General features: G+C 32.2%; 1 protein-coding gene and 1 long non-coding RNA gene across 16 annotated transcripts; one reads left to right on the top strand and one right to left on the bottom strand.

The window, feature by feature from the left end:
- Window positions 1-255: 255 nt before the first annotated feature.
- Window positions 256-10,043, top strand: LOC103854655 (sugar transporter ERD6-like 18). Of its 15 annotated transcripts, none has more exons than XM_009131611.3 (18): window positions 256-521; window positions 767-829; window positions 1,723-1,823; window positions 1,980-2,040; window positions 2,218-2,283; window positions 2,865-2,930; window positions 7,144-7,219; window positions 7,657-7,721; window positions 7,843-7,935; window positions 8,054-8,134; window positions 8,185-8,269; window positions 8,440-8,483; window positions 8,662-8,724; window positions 8,823-8,882; window positions 8,962-9,015; window positions 9,108-9,167; window positions 9,267-9,401; window positions 9,635-10,043. In XM_009131611.3, the coding sequence occupies exons 1-18, from the start codon at window positions 372-374 to the stop codon at window positions 9,779-9,781; spliced, it is 1,470 nt and encodes a 489-aa protein (XP_009129859.1). In that variant the 5' UTR covers window positions 256-371; the 3' UTR covers window positions 9,782-10,043. The 15 variants fall into 15 exon arrangements, 2 of the variants coding, with proteins under 2 accessions (XP_009129859.1, XP_033140425.1); XM_033284534.1 differs by having other exon boundaries at window positions 259-521; window positions 9,267-9,381; XR_004455186.1 differs by lacking the exons at window positions 7,144-7,219; window positions 7,657-7,721; window positions 7,843-7,935; ... (7 more) ...; window positions 9,267-9,401; window positions 9,635-10,043 and adding exons at window positions 3,424-3,522; window positions 3,760-3,792; window positions 3,905-3,978; ... (3 more) ...; window positions 4,889-4,942; window positions 5,031-5,594 and having other exon boundaries at window positions 338-521; window positions 767-2,930.
- Window positions 10,044-11,662: 1,619 nt separating this feature from the next.
- Window positions 11,663-13,611, bottom strand: LOC117131816. The gene is made up of 2 exons (XR_004455213.1): window positions 12,124-13,611; window positions 11,663-12,037 (listed from the first exon to the last, which is right to left on the bottom strand). It is a non-coding gene; the product is annotated as an uncharacterized LOC117131816 (long non-coding RNA).
- Window positions 13,612-14,189: the final 578 nt, after the last annotated feature.

Genomic DNA, 14,189 nt, shown 5'->3' on the forward strand with positions numbered 1-14,189 from the left:
AACAGAGATAGAAAAAGTAATAACATAGGTTCTCTTTCAGAAACTGAAGAAAAAAATAATTCATTAATATTTTTAATAATCAGTTCACTTTATATTTTTATGATATATAATTTAATTATTAATAAGTTATTATAAACTACTACCAATATTTTATTTACTAAACACCTATTTGAGTTCCTTAAGCGATGTACATGCTCTTATATAAGAAACCCACTATCACAAAAACATAGCTCTCTCTCTCTCTCTCTCTCTCTCTCTCTCTCTCTCTCTCTCTCTCTCTCTCTCTCTCTCTCTCTCTCTCTCTCTCTCTCTCTCTCTCTCTCTCTGGTTCACCACAAATAAATCCTGTCTTATCCGTACTGCATGTGTTTATGATGGTGTTGGTGGAAGAAGAAAGAAGCATAGAAGAAGGGCTTTTGGAGCTCAGTAACCAAAGTGACGCTTCAGGCTGTCGTATCACTGCCTGTGTTATCCTCAGCACTTTCGTCGCCATCTGTGGCTCCTTCTCCTTTGGAGTTGCTGTTAGTTTATTTTACCTTAATTTTCTCCTTTTTATTATAAATTAATATTTAACCCAAGAAAATAATATTATTAATTTATTATGGAACTGAAAGATTAACAGTGTTTGTGGAATTGACCTATATTCCAATATAAAAAGTAGTTAGATAACTTCAAAAGCCGCAGGCAAAGATCGAATTCGCAGCTACGTCCTGTCTCTATTTCTTCTAAGTTCTTAAAATAATCTTTTTTTTTTATTTTATCGCAGATTGGTTATACTTCAGGTGCTGAGATAGGAATTATGAAAGACATGGGTCTCTCTATCGCAGAGGTATGTCTCTCTTTTAGTTCTTATTTTTGACTATTTCCATAAACAAACATTAGAATGAAACTAATCACAAACTACTTATTCATTCAAATTGCAAACTGCAATAGATAAACTATCAGGAAAAGATATATCGTTGTTATCCCAAATATTGAAGTTGACTTTACGTGTGGTTCACTTCCATTTTACCCTCTTTTGTTTTTTTCTTGTTAACATCCTCCATTTTTACCTTTAAAAAATTTAATCGCAAGTTCTTAAAAAAAATGTTATCATGATATATAAACCCTTAACCACTTCAAGGTGGCCCAGTGGTAAGCGTCAAAGAGATAGCGCTGCATGGGTTCGAATTGCGGTGGCCACCCGGGCTAGCGTTAAATCGCAAGAATACGTGGATTGTCGTGGGCTTCGTGGGATTAGTCGGTTGACCTCGGTCGTCAGATCCCCACGGTTATCAAAAAAAAAAATGATATATAAACCCTACGAACAATAGATATATAATTTCCTTATATAATATAAATATATATATATATAATTTACCCATTAATATATCTAATTTTCTCATGTGTGGAATTTTGAAATCATACAAAATAGTGTATATATCTATCAATTGTATTAATTCCGGCCGTACTCTCTCATTTACGACGATGGAGGCTATGTATTTCACCATGTATCCCTCTTTTGTCTTATTTTAGTACCGTACCGTTCATTCATGTATTTCTCTTTTCTGCTTTTCAGTGAATAGATTACTTAATATGTATTAGTATTTCTTGTTTTAGTAACTAATGTCCCGATAAAACTGATCTACTCATCAACTTTGGCAATTTAAAATTTCAAAAAAAACTCTGGCAATTTATAGTTTGAGTAATCAAGAATATCTTAAAATTTTAATCAAATTTCAGTTCTCAGCGTTTGCTTCACTCTCTACGTTAGGAGCAACATTCGGTGCATTGTTCAGCGGTAAAATGGCGATCCTGCTAGGAAGAAGAGGAGTAATTATATTGTTACCTTTACATAATAATCATAAAAAAAAAATTAGTAGGATTTGATAATCAAAATTTTCCCATTTAAGGAAAAATAATCATGGCAAAAAGAAAGAAATAAAGAATAGAAACTTCCTATCATAAATGTATATTTTGTTGCTTTGCATGATTTGAAGACAAATGTGGGTCTCCGATATCCTCTGTGTCATTGGTTGGCTGTGCATCGCTTTCGCTAAGGTATTAACAAGATATCCTTTTTTTTACTGATATTAACAAGATATCTTACCACAAACATAAAGGTCGTAATTTCATTATTTCTTGAAAAGTGATCAAACAATTTATCATTTGGTTATATATACCGAACAATTTAATAGTTTTTCTTTTCTTTTGGTATGCATGAATGGCACATAAAAGAATGTGTTGTGGCTACACTTCGGAAGAATCTCATCGGGAATAGGAATCGGCTTGATTAGCTATGTGGTAATTAAAATTATGTCAAATAGTTCACTCTATAGTAGAATTGAACTATATCTAATGATATATTCTTAATGTCATTCTAACCATTTTTTCTTATTACACAAAAAGTATCACTTTGCAATTCCAATGCAAATTATACTTATTTTCATCTGAAAATTAATTGCAAACATTTTATAAATAATTTTATTTATCTGAGATACTATTGGTCAAAGAAGTGTAATTAATAACAACTTACATATATTTCTACCACTTTTTTAATCTGTGTGAAAAATGTCAAAGTGACACTTATTCAGAAACGGAGAGAGTAATATTTTAAAATAAAAATAAAATGATAAACAAAAAATAAATAAAATATTTTATTTGTAAAGTAAATCTAAATTTATTCTATTATCGAGTAAGAAAATAGAACCAAGTTGCATTTTCTTACCTCTATTTTATAGAGAAAAATATGGTGAGGTTAGAGATGTTCTAACATGTTATTCTGATAATTTCTTACATAAATATGATATCATCTTACAATTTTTTTTATCTTTGTTTATCTATTATATACATTTACTGTTGATTTTTAAATGTACACCAAGCAGGTACCTGTGTACATAGCAGAAATTACGCCAAAACATGTTCGCGGTACATTTACCTTTTCAAACCAGGTATTTTTTCAAAACGAGATAGAACTTTAGTTTTAGGAAATATAAAGAAAGCCGTTAAAAAACATGGAACAAATCTTATATAATAAAGTAGAGTTGTGCTCTGCACACAGCCCTCCACGTCAGCCTTCACCATAGGGCAATTTTGGACACGTGTCAGACACTTTCGTTCAAATTTTTTTTGTATTGTCGCATCTTGTGGAATGGGCCAGATGTTGGTCTCTGAAAATATATTGGGTTCCCTTATGGTCTTTCGTTAAAGTCCCAGATGTTGATACGGTTTCTGCCATTTCAATGTTGGAGATACAAAACAAAAAACAACCGTATCCTTCCAGATTCCACCGCCTCTGAGCGATAGCTTTGTAACGGCTGTAGTGAACAATTACGTGATTTGAACCACTCTTTCCATTCTCTTGCATTTCATCGCCCTCAACATCTTCCAAGGTAACCGATTGAGGCTCCTCCTATAAATGTGTTTGTTGCCTGCGATGAACAGCCTCGCCGCCACGATACCAGTAAAGACAATCTCTGTCAAGCATAGACTCCAACACAGGCGTACACTCTTGCCGATTTGAGAGCTGGCCTTTGGATCTTAGTAAGTTTGACTATGTTCTTTTCCTTTTGCTAACCTCATGACTGTCGTCATATCTGAAAGCAATCTCTTATACTACATCTATCAAAGAAGATTACTACGTACGTTTTGCTATTGCCGGGCCTGTTCATTGAAAGTCATTCCTCTAATTCTCTGTTATTTCAACACGCATGCCTCTGATGAGTTTCTTCCATATTTTTTTCCTTTAGTTTCTAATGTATAATATGCTGGTTTGAACAGGAACTAAGCTTTGCAACTCAGATAGTTCATGTGGTAATTGCTGGAAACGCTGTTGAATTTTTCCATAAACTGGACAGATATCTCTACTTATATACAGCTTCAATTATCGCCTCTTAGAAACGTTATTACTGGCTGATTTTTGCAGAACATGGACTCCAAAGATCAATCAAAACTGTATGAGCCCATCAAAGAGCTTGATATCATGTTAACACAAGTGAGGTAAAACCAGATCTATCCGTATCTTATTAATTCTATTGTGATGAAAGTTCAAATTCCTGTTTTGTTTTGTGGACTGTTTTAGATAGCTGCAGGAGTTTCAAATTCAAGTTCAAAGTCTTGGACGTTCTTTTACGTTATATTCTTTGAACATCACTGTTTTTGGCATCTATGCATTTTACAGGGCTGATATCAGCAAGCTTTCCTTTCTGCGCATAGTCTTAAAGCCTCTTCTAAACCTGATCCTTACAGTAAAAACAAGTTGTTTTAGTCCCTATATACTGGTTCTTATTATGGAAATTTTCAGAATGTTTGGCGAGCTGTCAATGAACTATAAACTGACTGGTGAAGCTGTAAGTTGTTTTATTTTACGAGAGAACACGGCTTCTATACCATTTGTACTTGATTTTAGGGTACTAAAGTTTTCTTGGACAGGTTGCAGTTTAAAAATGATGAACAGGATGTATATCTCTTGGGAAGAATGTATTAATCTGAGGGAAGTGAAGGTTTCATATCGTATGAATGATTGTATTAATCTTCTTGAGGAATTTGATGTCTAAAATTGGTGCTTTCAAGTCTTTTCTTGCATGCCTCAGCGTGGATACTTCCATCGTGATCTAAAGTCAGGTACACGTGTGATGTGTATTTTGATTCCGTTTTCAAGTTTTTTAGCAGTTATAGTTGAATCATATTTATATTTATTTCTCTTATGCAGAAAATATGTTCTCTAAAAATGTCATCATTAAGATCACTGATCTTGGCGTAGCCTGGGAGGTCCATTCGAATATACAGAGTATGTCTAGACACGCTGGTAAGGTTCACATCTCTAATCTGTTGGAATGAGTCCTTACAATCATTGTATTGTAATTGAATGATGCATGTGCTGATTGCGATTACTCTAAATTTCTAACAGGTACATGGCACCAGACGTACCGACTACAGTCATATGTGTACACGTCAAAAGTTGGTTAGTGTTCTCAAGATTCAAATAAAAAGTGTTTTAATATGGTATTGGTCCATGTCTTAAGAATGGTGTAATTTTTATTGTGTTTCAGATATGTGGGCTATGGGTGCTATTCTGACTAAAGTTGTTGTCTCTTCGCTCTCTCTCTTTCGAAGCTAGATATTCTTTAATGTGTGCAGTGTGATAGGTATCCCAACCAAAGAGACATGGTTGAAGGGGCTAAATCTTACTAGCGTTATCGATTACCAATTCCCTCATGTAATGTTTGCTCAAATATTCAACGTTTCTTGGGCAAAAGTAGTGTCACGGATATTTACGTCTACATCGTTAATCATTGTACCAATATACAATAATATTTATGATTAAACGAGAGCACTAATAGTGTATTATACTATTATCTAAAATAAAAAGGATTTATTGAGAGTTTTTTTTTAAGTACTTGAAAGTGTTTCCTATATATTCATTACAGAGAATTAGGGCTGAACAAAATAACCCAACCCAAAAAGTAGTATATGTTCAGAGTTCTCTGAAGTATGTGTGGTTCAGAATTATAAATTTAAATATTTTAATTATTTTCTAAAATAATATTGCACAACTATCTAAAAGATTTTATTATCCGAAAAAATAAAAAAATATCTAAAAACTACACAAAATAGCCAAAATAAAGATTCAACAACAGTTCAAACACACAAATATTCAAATATTCAAAATTAACCAATTTTCATATTAATTTAATTTATTTGAGCATATTTCAGAGTTTTATGTTATATATTATTTTTAAAATTGCCAAAAATAAATACTAATATACAGAGAATTTATAGTCCAAAGAAAAACCAGGTCAAACATATATAACCAAATGCAGCTAAAAATGGAACCAAAACATAAATAAAAACATGTGAATTTATATGAACAATTTTACCAAAAAAATATTTTATGACAATCAAATCAATATTATTTTTGACGTTTCATCAGAACCGACCAATGAATATAAACTTTTGGTCCGTTGAGTTTAACTTTTCTTCGGTTCTAAACTTCGTTAGACTATTTACTATGTGTTATGAAACAAAACTTTCTCTCTATTCTTTTGGTATGTGATGTTATAAAACTCTTTTTTCTTAATGTGCTTTGATAAATGGTAATGTTAAAAGCAACTACTTGATTATAAAGTTACCTCATTGTATTTACAAAATTTTAGTCTGAAAATTAAACATGTTTTATCAAATCATACACATTCTGTTGAATTTAATTAAACCAATAATAAAGCTAATATTGGTTCCTAGGAAATCCGCTTGCTTTAACTTAAAAAGATTTAAAGCCTAAACTGCTTTTTTCCTATCATGAATAAACAATATTATCACTTTATTTTTCACTTTAAGTTACAAAATATATTCCTACTCTCTCCTGTAATGACTCTTAAATTAAACAAATAAATAAAAACCGTAATATATGCGTAAGCCGAAAAACCGGCATCTAACACATAAGTAAAAAAAAATCCCAAAATTCATTCACCGAGAGTAAGAAAGCATTGACATTACATCATGACATCTACTAACATGCACTCCTAAAATCTATTATTAGTTCACAACCCCCAAATCTTAAATGGCAACTACTAATAATTCAGACTCAAATGGACTGCCAACTAACCGAAAAGAATCAACGTCCGACCCCGGCGCGTAGCGCCGGAATATCCCTAGTTATGATAAAACTAAATAAAAAACAAGTGGGGTCTTGTGGGAATACATGTGTGTTCTTTAAAGAGCATGAAAATTCAAAATATTAGAAAGTACCAAAATTGGGTAAACATATTTTTGTATAAACAAATATACGTTATCCCAACTCCAATCTGAATGAAACTAGTTTTAAATTATTTTGACCTATATATATATATAATCTAATGAAAAAATCCACCGCATAATTTTAAAGTTATAAATATTTGTATGCAGAGCCAGAGCCGGATCTGAAAATTTGGAGCCATAAATATTTTTTGAAAAAAATTATAATTTTTTTTCATAATTTGGAGGCTTATTTTTATGTAAGAATTTACAAACAAAAAAAAAATTAGGGAGCAAAACTAATGTCTTATTGGGTTTGTCCCAAATCCGATCATATTTGTATAATTGAAAGTTTCATTCAAAATATCCCGAGCCTTTGTGGCTTTCTTATGAGTGTACCCTTTTGAACTCTCGTGTGACTAACTATTGTAGCTTCTTCAAAACTCCGGAGTCGCCATGGTTTTTTTTTGGGGGAATTTCATCAGCTGGAGGAAGATGGCTTTACTAGGTAAAACTACTTAGTATTTCATAATCAACATGGAAGTGATGTTTAAATACGGAAGAAAATGGCATATAGTAGTCTAACATGGAAATTTTCATTTATACTGTGGATAATTCGTTGGATTGTAATCGTAAGAATTAGACAATAAAACTTAGTATATATGATTTTGATGTAAATGTATTTGAATTATCTATAAGAATTAAATGAAAAATAAAATAAAAATATTTTTACAAGGATATTTTTCTACAATTTACTAAAATATTTTAGAAAATATGATTTGTTCAACTATTTCTTTATTTTCTTGTTTGTATTTTCAAAACCTAAATAAAAGATAATTGGTAATTTTTATAGTTTTAGACAGAAAAAAAATTGTTATAAGTTATAACCCAATCAATCACTCCGAATGTACCAACTTATAGAAATCTAATATTTTATCGTTTTAGGTGCTCTACCATGCGTCATTCAAGGAATCGGTTTATTCTTCGTACCAGAGTCTCCAAGATGGCTGGTTGGTTTTTTTTATATATATATTCTCAATTTCATAGTCTACTAACGATGAGAAGAAATAAATGAACCTTGTTAAACTATTTCAATTTTAAGTTCTCAAAACAAAACTATTTCAATTAAAGGCAAAAGTTGGTGCGGATGAAGAACTAGAATATTCACTGCTTCGGCTTAGAGGGAGAGATGCTGATATTTCACGTGAAGCCTCAGAGATTCAAGTGAGTTTTACTATAAAATAGAATCAATTATATATACTTTTAATATATATTCATTCCTTGACAAAATTATAACGTAGAAGTAGAACCAGAGCCTCGATGAATGTTGTTTTGTTTTCAGGTTATGACCAAAATGCTAGAACGTGATTCAAAGTCGAGATTTTCTGATTTGTTCCAGAGAAAATATAGACACATTATCGTGGTACAGTTTTATGTATCTTGTAAATATGTGTGAGCATTTTTATTCCTCAGGTAGGAGTCGGGCTAATGTTGATACAACAATTTTCGGGTAGTACAGCTGTAATATCTTATACAAGTACCATTTTTAGCAAAGCTGGTGAGACTAATTAATTAAGTTTTACATATGCACACACACTAGCATAATCAAATTGTTACTACTTTTTTTATGATGAGAAGAGACAAGTTAATTAAATCAGATATTCACCATGGGTTCTCTTTTCAATTTGAATTTTATGTGCTTAAATAATTAGCTTTTGGCTGAAACAGGTTTTTCTGTGACCATTGGATCGACATTGTTAGGCATCTTCATGGTAAGTATATACACTGACTACATTGATACTGTACTTGTGAAAATCAAAATATATTCTTTCATATCCGTTGTCATTCAACTACTTAAATATTGTGATGTTTGCGACATTTTTAGTCAAATTGAATTTCTATTTTTGGTACTCATCTTAGCATCGAATGATGTTTGTAAACTATTCGCAGGTACCAAAAGCCACGATTGGTCTAATTCTTGTTGATAAATGGGGCAGACGGCCCCTTTTGTTGGTGAGCATGTCTTCTGTATTTTCTCTTTAGACCAATAATTTATCATAGAAACTACTAATTAAAGTGTTTGATATTAGTTTTACTTTTGACAACTATAGACTTCAGCGTGTGGGATGAGCATAACTTGCATGTTTATTGGGCTCGCGTTCACATTACAGGTTATTTTACGTGTATATATATATGTTGTCTATTGTGTTACTACTATTAACTAATGTATTGTATATTTGGTATGAGTAGAAAATGCAATTGCTTCCGAAACTAACTCCAGTGTTGACGTTTTTATGCGTTACGGTAAAACATTTGATCTACTTTCACACTGCTTCAAAAAATATTTTTGGTTTCTTATAGGATTAACGTAATTAAAAAAAATCCTTTCTTGGCAGCTGTATATTGCATCTTATGCAGTAGGAATAGGAGGCCTCCCTTGGATAATTATGTCTGAGGTACATGAACGCTCAAACTTTTATTTAAAATTAATGTCGAAAATAATGTCATTGTTTTTGTAAATGAAGTAAAAATTGCATGATTCTGTGTGTGCGCAGATATTTCCAATGAACATAAAAGTAACAGCAGGGACATTAGTTACGTTGGCCTCATGGTCAAGTAGTTCGATCGTCACTTACGCTTTCAATTTTCTATTCGAATGGAGCACTCAAGGTATCCTTTTTATCAGTTTGGTTATAACTTACAAAATTATTAAAACACGTACAAACAAGTTACATGCATGTCTGGACAAAAACAATATAAATGTTGATTGACAACAAACATTATAGATGTAGAACAATAATAATATAAATTTATAGTTGTATCTATATTTATTAATAAGTGAATTTTATAGAGATATTTCTTATTTAACTTTGGTTAATATTTATTTATTTTTTAACTTTGGTTAATATAAATTATGTAATAGGAACATTTTTACATATTCGGGGCTATTGGAGGAGCAGCACTGATTTTTATTTGGTTGCTCGTTCCGGAAACGAAAGGATTATCACTTGAAGAAATACAAACGTCGCTTACTCGTCAAGCCCAACGAAATAAATCGTATGTAGACTGAAATGTCTACTTTTTCATGGTAATATATAAATGATATCAGTTCAAAAAAATTTATTGAACTCATGGTTTATGATGTTATACTCATCGAGGAAGAATTATCTCTGTTTTTCATGGTTTATGATGTTATATATACTCGTCGAAAAAGAACTAATGGTTCTCTTGTAAAGAAAAAAAAAAGGACAAGGAGAGTGAAATGAATGGGTACACGATGTGATTGTCATGGATTCTGTCGGCTTATTATGTCTCCAAGGACTGTTTGTTTAGTCTGTTGGCTTGAGGCTGTGGCTGTGGGTAGGGCTATATTAACTCTATTAAAGATGTCTTTAGTAAATGTTATGGCCAATTATTGCTGGTTCAATGGGTCAAAACTTTATTGTGGGCTTTTTCCTTTCATATTTGTGGTTCTGCTAGTTTTCTCTCTTAACATGTTAACCGATACCCATAAACTCCAATAAACTCTATTTGTTTTTAACACAAAAGAAAGTGTTTATTACAAGTGAAGAGTTAATATAGCCCTACCCACACCCAAAAGCCAACAGACTAAACAAACAGTCCTTGGAGACATAAGCCGACAGAGTCCATGATTCTCAAGAGCCGAACCATTAAGCAACACTGGACACTTAGAGTACATCAAGCAACAGACTTGAACAAAGATGAAGGTACACTTTCTTCGCTGATGATGGAGACACTGAAACCATAGACCGCCACGATCCAGAAACCAACACGGCAAGACCAAGCTGGAGAAGATCTAACTCTGTTTTTGAAGTACCCAAGCTAAAATAAACACAGATCACAAGGTACACTGAAATTAAAGACGGGAGCAGACCGCACGGACGCCATGACATGTGATAAAAAAATAGCAGAATCACAAATATGAAAGGGAAAAGCCCAAAATAAAAGTTGTCACACATTGAACCAGGAACCATTAGCTATACAATACATACAACATCTTAAACTGACTTTTTAGCTAAACACCTGAAACATGCTTTTTAGCTAAAAATGTAAAAACCCAAAACAAAAGCAGTAGCCCAGTGAACCAGCAATAATTGGTTACAACAGTCACATATTTTATTACCCTTCTTTTTTTTTTAAACTCACATATTTTATACCTTTTCGGACCTTTACAAACCTTTCAAATTCCAAAACTATTTTTCCTGAACGTTTAATTGTAGATGAATGATTAAATGTAAAATCATAAATATACGCATAAATTACATCTCAAATGCATCTTCCACGGCCGATTAGGTGAAAAAGTTCAAAATTAAGGTTGCTACATATAGAACAAGCAATTGGCTACAACAGTCGAATAAAAAGCCGAAAATGACATTTTACATGAACTTTTTAGATGAAAATACCCAAAAAGGCCCAAAATAAAACTTGTGACCTATTGAACTTGCAATAATTGACTGCAACAATCACGTAGAATGTTTTATATCGTTGTGCCGTTAAACCTCACAAATCAAAAATTGTTTTTGAAATCTATAGTTATTGACGATTGTAAATTGATAGTTATGGACTACAGTTATTTCCAAAGTGTTTAACAAGCTTCTCTACGGAAGGTGTCTAGAGTCAAAGGCCGATATTGTAGACATTTCAAAGACGGGAGTGAATAGATTCTCAAACAGATTCCAACGTTAGCTTGACTCTAAGAAGCCGGGAGTCAAAGCAGTTCTTGATCTTAACACAAAGAAGCCGTAAAGTCTCTTTTTGTTTTGGTAACGCATATATCTGTCTAGGTTGAGTAGGTTCAACAACAAGCTCTGGAATGTGATGCGAAGTAACTTAGTGGTAATGTTTGGAAGCAAATATTTGTAAATTCTGCCTCTTAGTATAAAAATATTTATGCCTTTGTGGTTACCAGTTTTGTATGTTTACCAAAAAAAATAGATTAACAAATTAATAGAAACTAAATATAATAAAGTCAAGTAGATGTATCAGATGTGTAAAAAAAAAACGTTTTTGAACTGGAACCTATTTCACTACATAAAGACTAAAGCTATTCAGTTTTATATATGGTTTCCGGAAAGCTTGTCTTGAAGATAATGATTAATGGAAAAACAATTTCGGAAATCTTCCTGTATTTTCTTTATCATATATATTCCGCTTGGCAGTGATGGCCTCGGATCAAAGTCCTCTCCATTTACTTAAAGTTCCAGCTCCGTGTTGGTCATGACTGCATTGAGAGTAGCAGCACTTGCCTTTGCTTCGCCCATCTTCTTCTCCAAAGTCCTCTCCATTTATTCTCTCCACTTAATGTCTGTCAACAAACAAATAAAACCATTAAGGAAAGAGATCACAGACTGATAACTCTGAGCCAAAATATGATAATTTGAAGAAGCTTACCTCAATAGTTTTTTTGTTAGTTAAGCAGATATTGCGGTGGTAGACGAAGAATCCAGCAAGAAGAAGAGAAAAAAGGGTAATAAACACCATTAAAAGTATCTGGGGGTATTGTATGTATCAACTAGCCACTGTTTCAAAGACAACCCACACAGCCATTACATTAATCTGTCTGTATGTACACAGAATTTTGTTAACTAAAAAGTCCAAAATCGCAGCCTATTTAACCAGCAATAATTGACTACAACAATCACATATTTAATTAACATAGGTGGCAAAACTCACAGCCGTGAGCACTTTACCATCAAGCTACGAGCTTTCGGTTAACAATCACATGTTTCATACCGCTTTGTGCTATCCAACCTTAGAAAATTTGTAATACTTTTTTTGACCAAAAAACCTACATAACTGAAAATTGTATTCCGAATATTTACGTTTAGCGCCTATTGTAATCCGTAGAAAAGATAACTAAAATTATTTGAAAATTAATTTATATATTTTTGGAAATTAAAATTTAGATATCATAATTATAATAACTAGCAACATGTTTTATTTGCTTATTATACAGGCTTTGACGTTTCTTTTGTACATATTAATCAGTGCTTAGGTTTAGGCCGTATATACAGATGCTGGTGCTGAAGGATGCATGATTGAGTAATCACGTACTATAAAATATTTATACATTCCACGTTTCGATAACAACAAAATTAATTGATTAAAATATTTATATGTTCTCATTACTTTATCCAAGCATGTTTACTGGATCTTTCTTCTGTCTATCTATTTTGTTTATTTTAATGAAATACATATACGTTATATAAAACATCAAATATCAGGAAACCAATCATCTAGTGCTTTCGTTCAATTATTTAACTAGCTAGTTAGGTAATGTTTTTAGTGAATGCGTATCTCACATGATCGTTGAAGGCCTTCCCAATTTCGATCCAGAAATGGACTCAGAAAAATATTTTATATAGGGCCAAAAGATTAATTTCGGGGACCAAAACGTGGGTCGAGAGAGGTCGCCAAGTCTCTTCTGTAACGTAACTCAATTACTCACATCTAGCATTTTGTCATAGTCCATACATATTTACGTAAAATATAACTGTATATTTCTTTTTTTATCTCGCGATTGAAAACTCAAGTTCAAGGAGTTAGGTCACCCGTCCAGGAAAAAAATGGAGTAAGAACACGACCATAAACTTATAAGGAATATTAATAACTCTAAAAGTCTAATCTATTCATTTAACTAATATAGTTAGTGGTTTCGAATTTAAGCAAATAATGAAGGGGTTTTTGCCAAAACTAACCCACAACTTGATTTTAATCCCAAACCTATACCCAAACTTGAATCAAATGCAAAACTAACCTAAAAGCCTAGTGAAATTACAGCTCAGCCCCTTGTGACCAAACAAAAAAACAGAAGCCATTTTTACGAATATAGCCCCAGTAAATCGTCTGAGTCGTCTGAATTGTTGGAAGTCGTCTAGACGACTGAAGTTTCAGTCGTCTGGTACCAGCTTATTTTAAAAATAATTTATAAATCTTGTAAAAAATATTTTGATGCGTGAAAAATAAAAATCAAGTAATTATAAACAGTTTTAAGTGATATAAATTAAGATATGATAAAATTGATTTGTTTTGAAGATAGATGAGTGGAAGTAGTGAATCATGAAATACTTTGGTTTAGGAGTTTGGCAAACATATGTTGTAGTATTGTATGGATTGTTAGGGTTAGATTTTGGAAAACTAAAATGTTTTTTTCAGAAATTAGTTTTCACTTATATGTGTTTATTTCTGTGTATAGTAAACACTTTTCAAGTTTGATTTGGTTTTATGAAGTGTTTAATTAGATAATTAAGTTTAGGGGTTATGTTTAGGGTGTGGACGACTTATATTTCAGTCGTCTGTTGAATAATTTACCCGGACGACGTATATTTCAGTCGTCCAGACGACTTACTTGTAAGTCGTCCAGACGATTTACTTGTAAGTCGTCTGGAAAGTCTTCTATTTTAGTTTCCCACTAAAAATATTTAATTTCCCGCTAAAAATATTAAACTCTTCTGGAC

This window comes from Brassica rapa, chromosome A02, assembly GCF_000309985.2.
Source record: "Brassica rapa cultivar Chiifu-401-42 chromosome A02, CAAS_Brap_v3.01, whole genome shotgun sequence".
NCBI classification, from domain to species: Eukaryota; Viridiplantae; Streptophyta; class Magnoliopsida; order Brassicales; family Brassicaceae; genus Brassica; species Brassica rapa.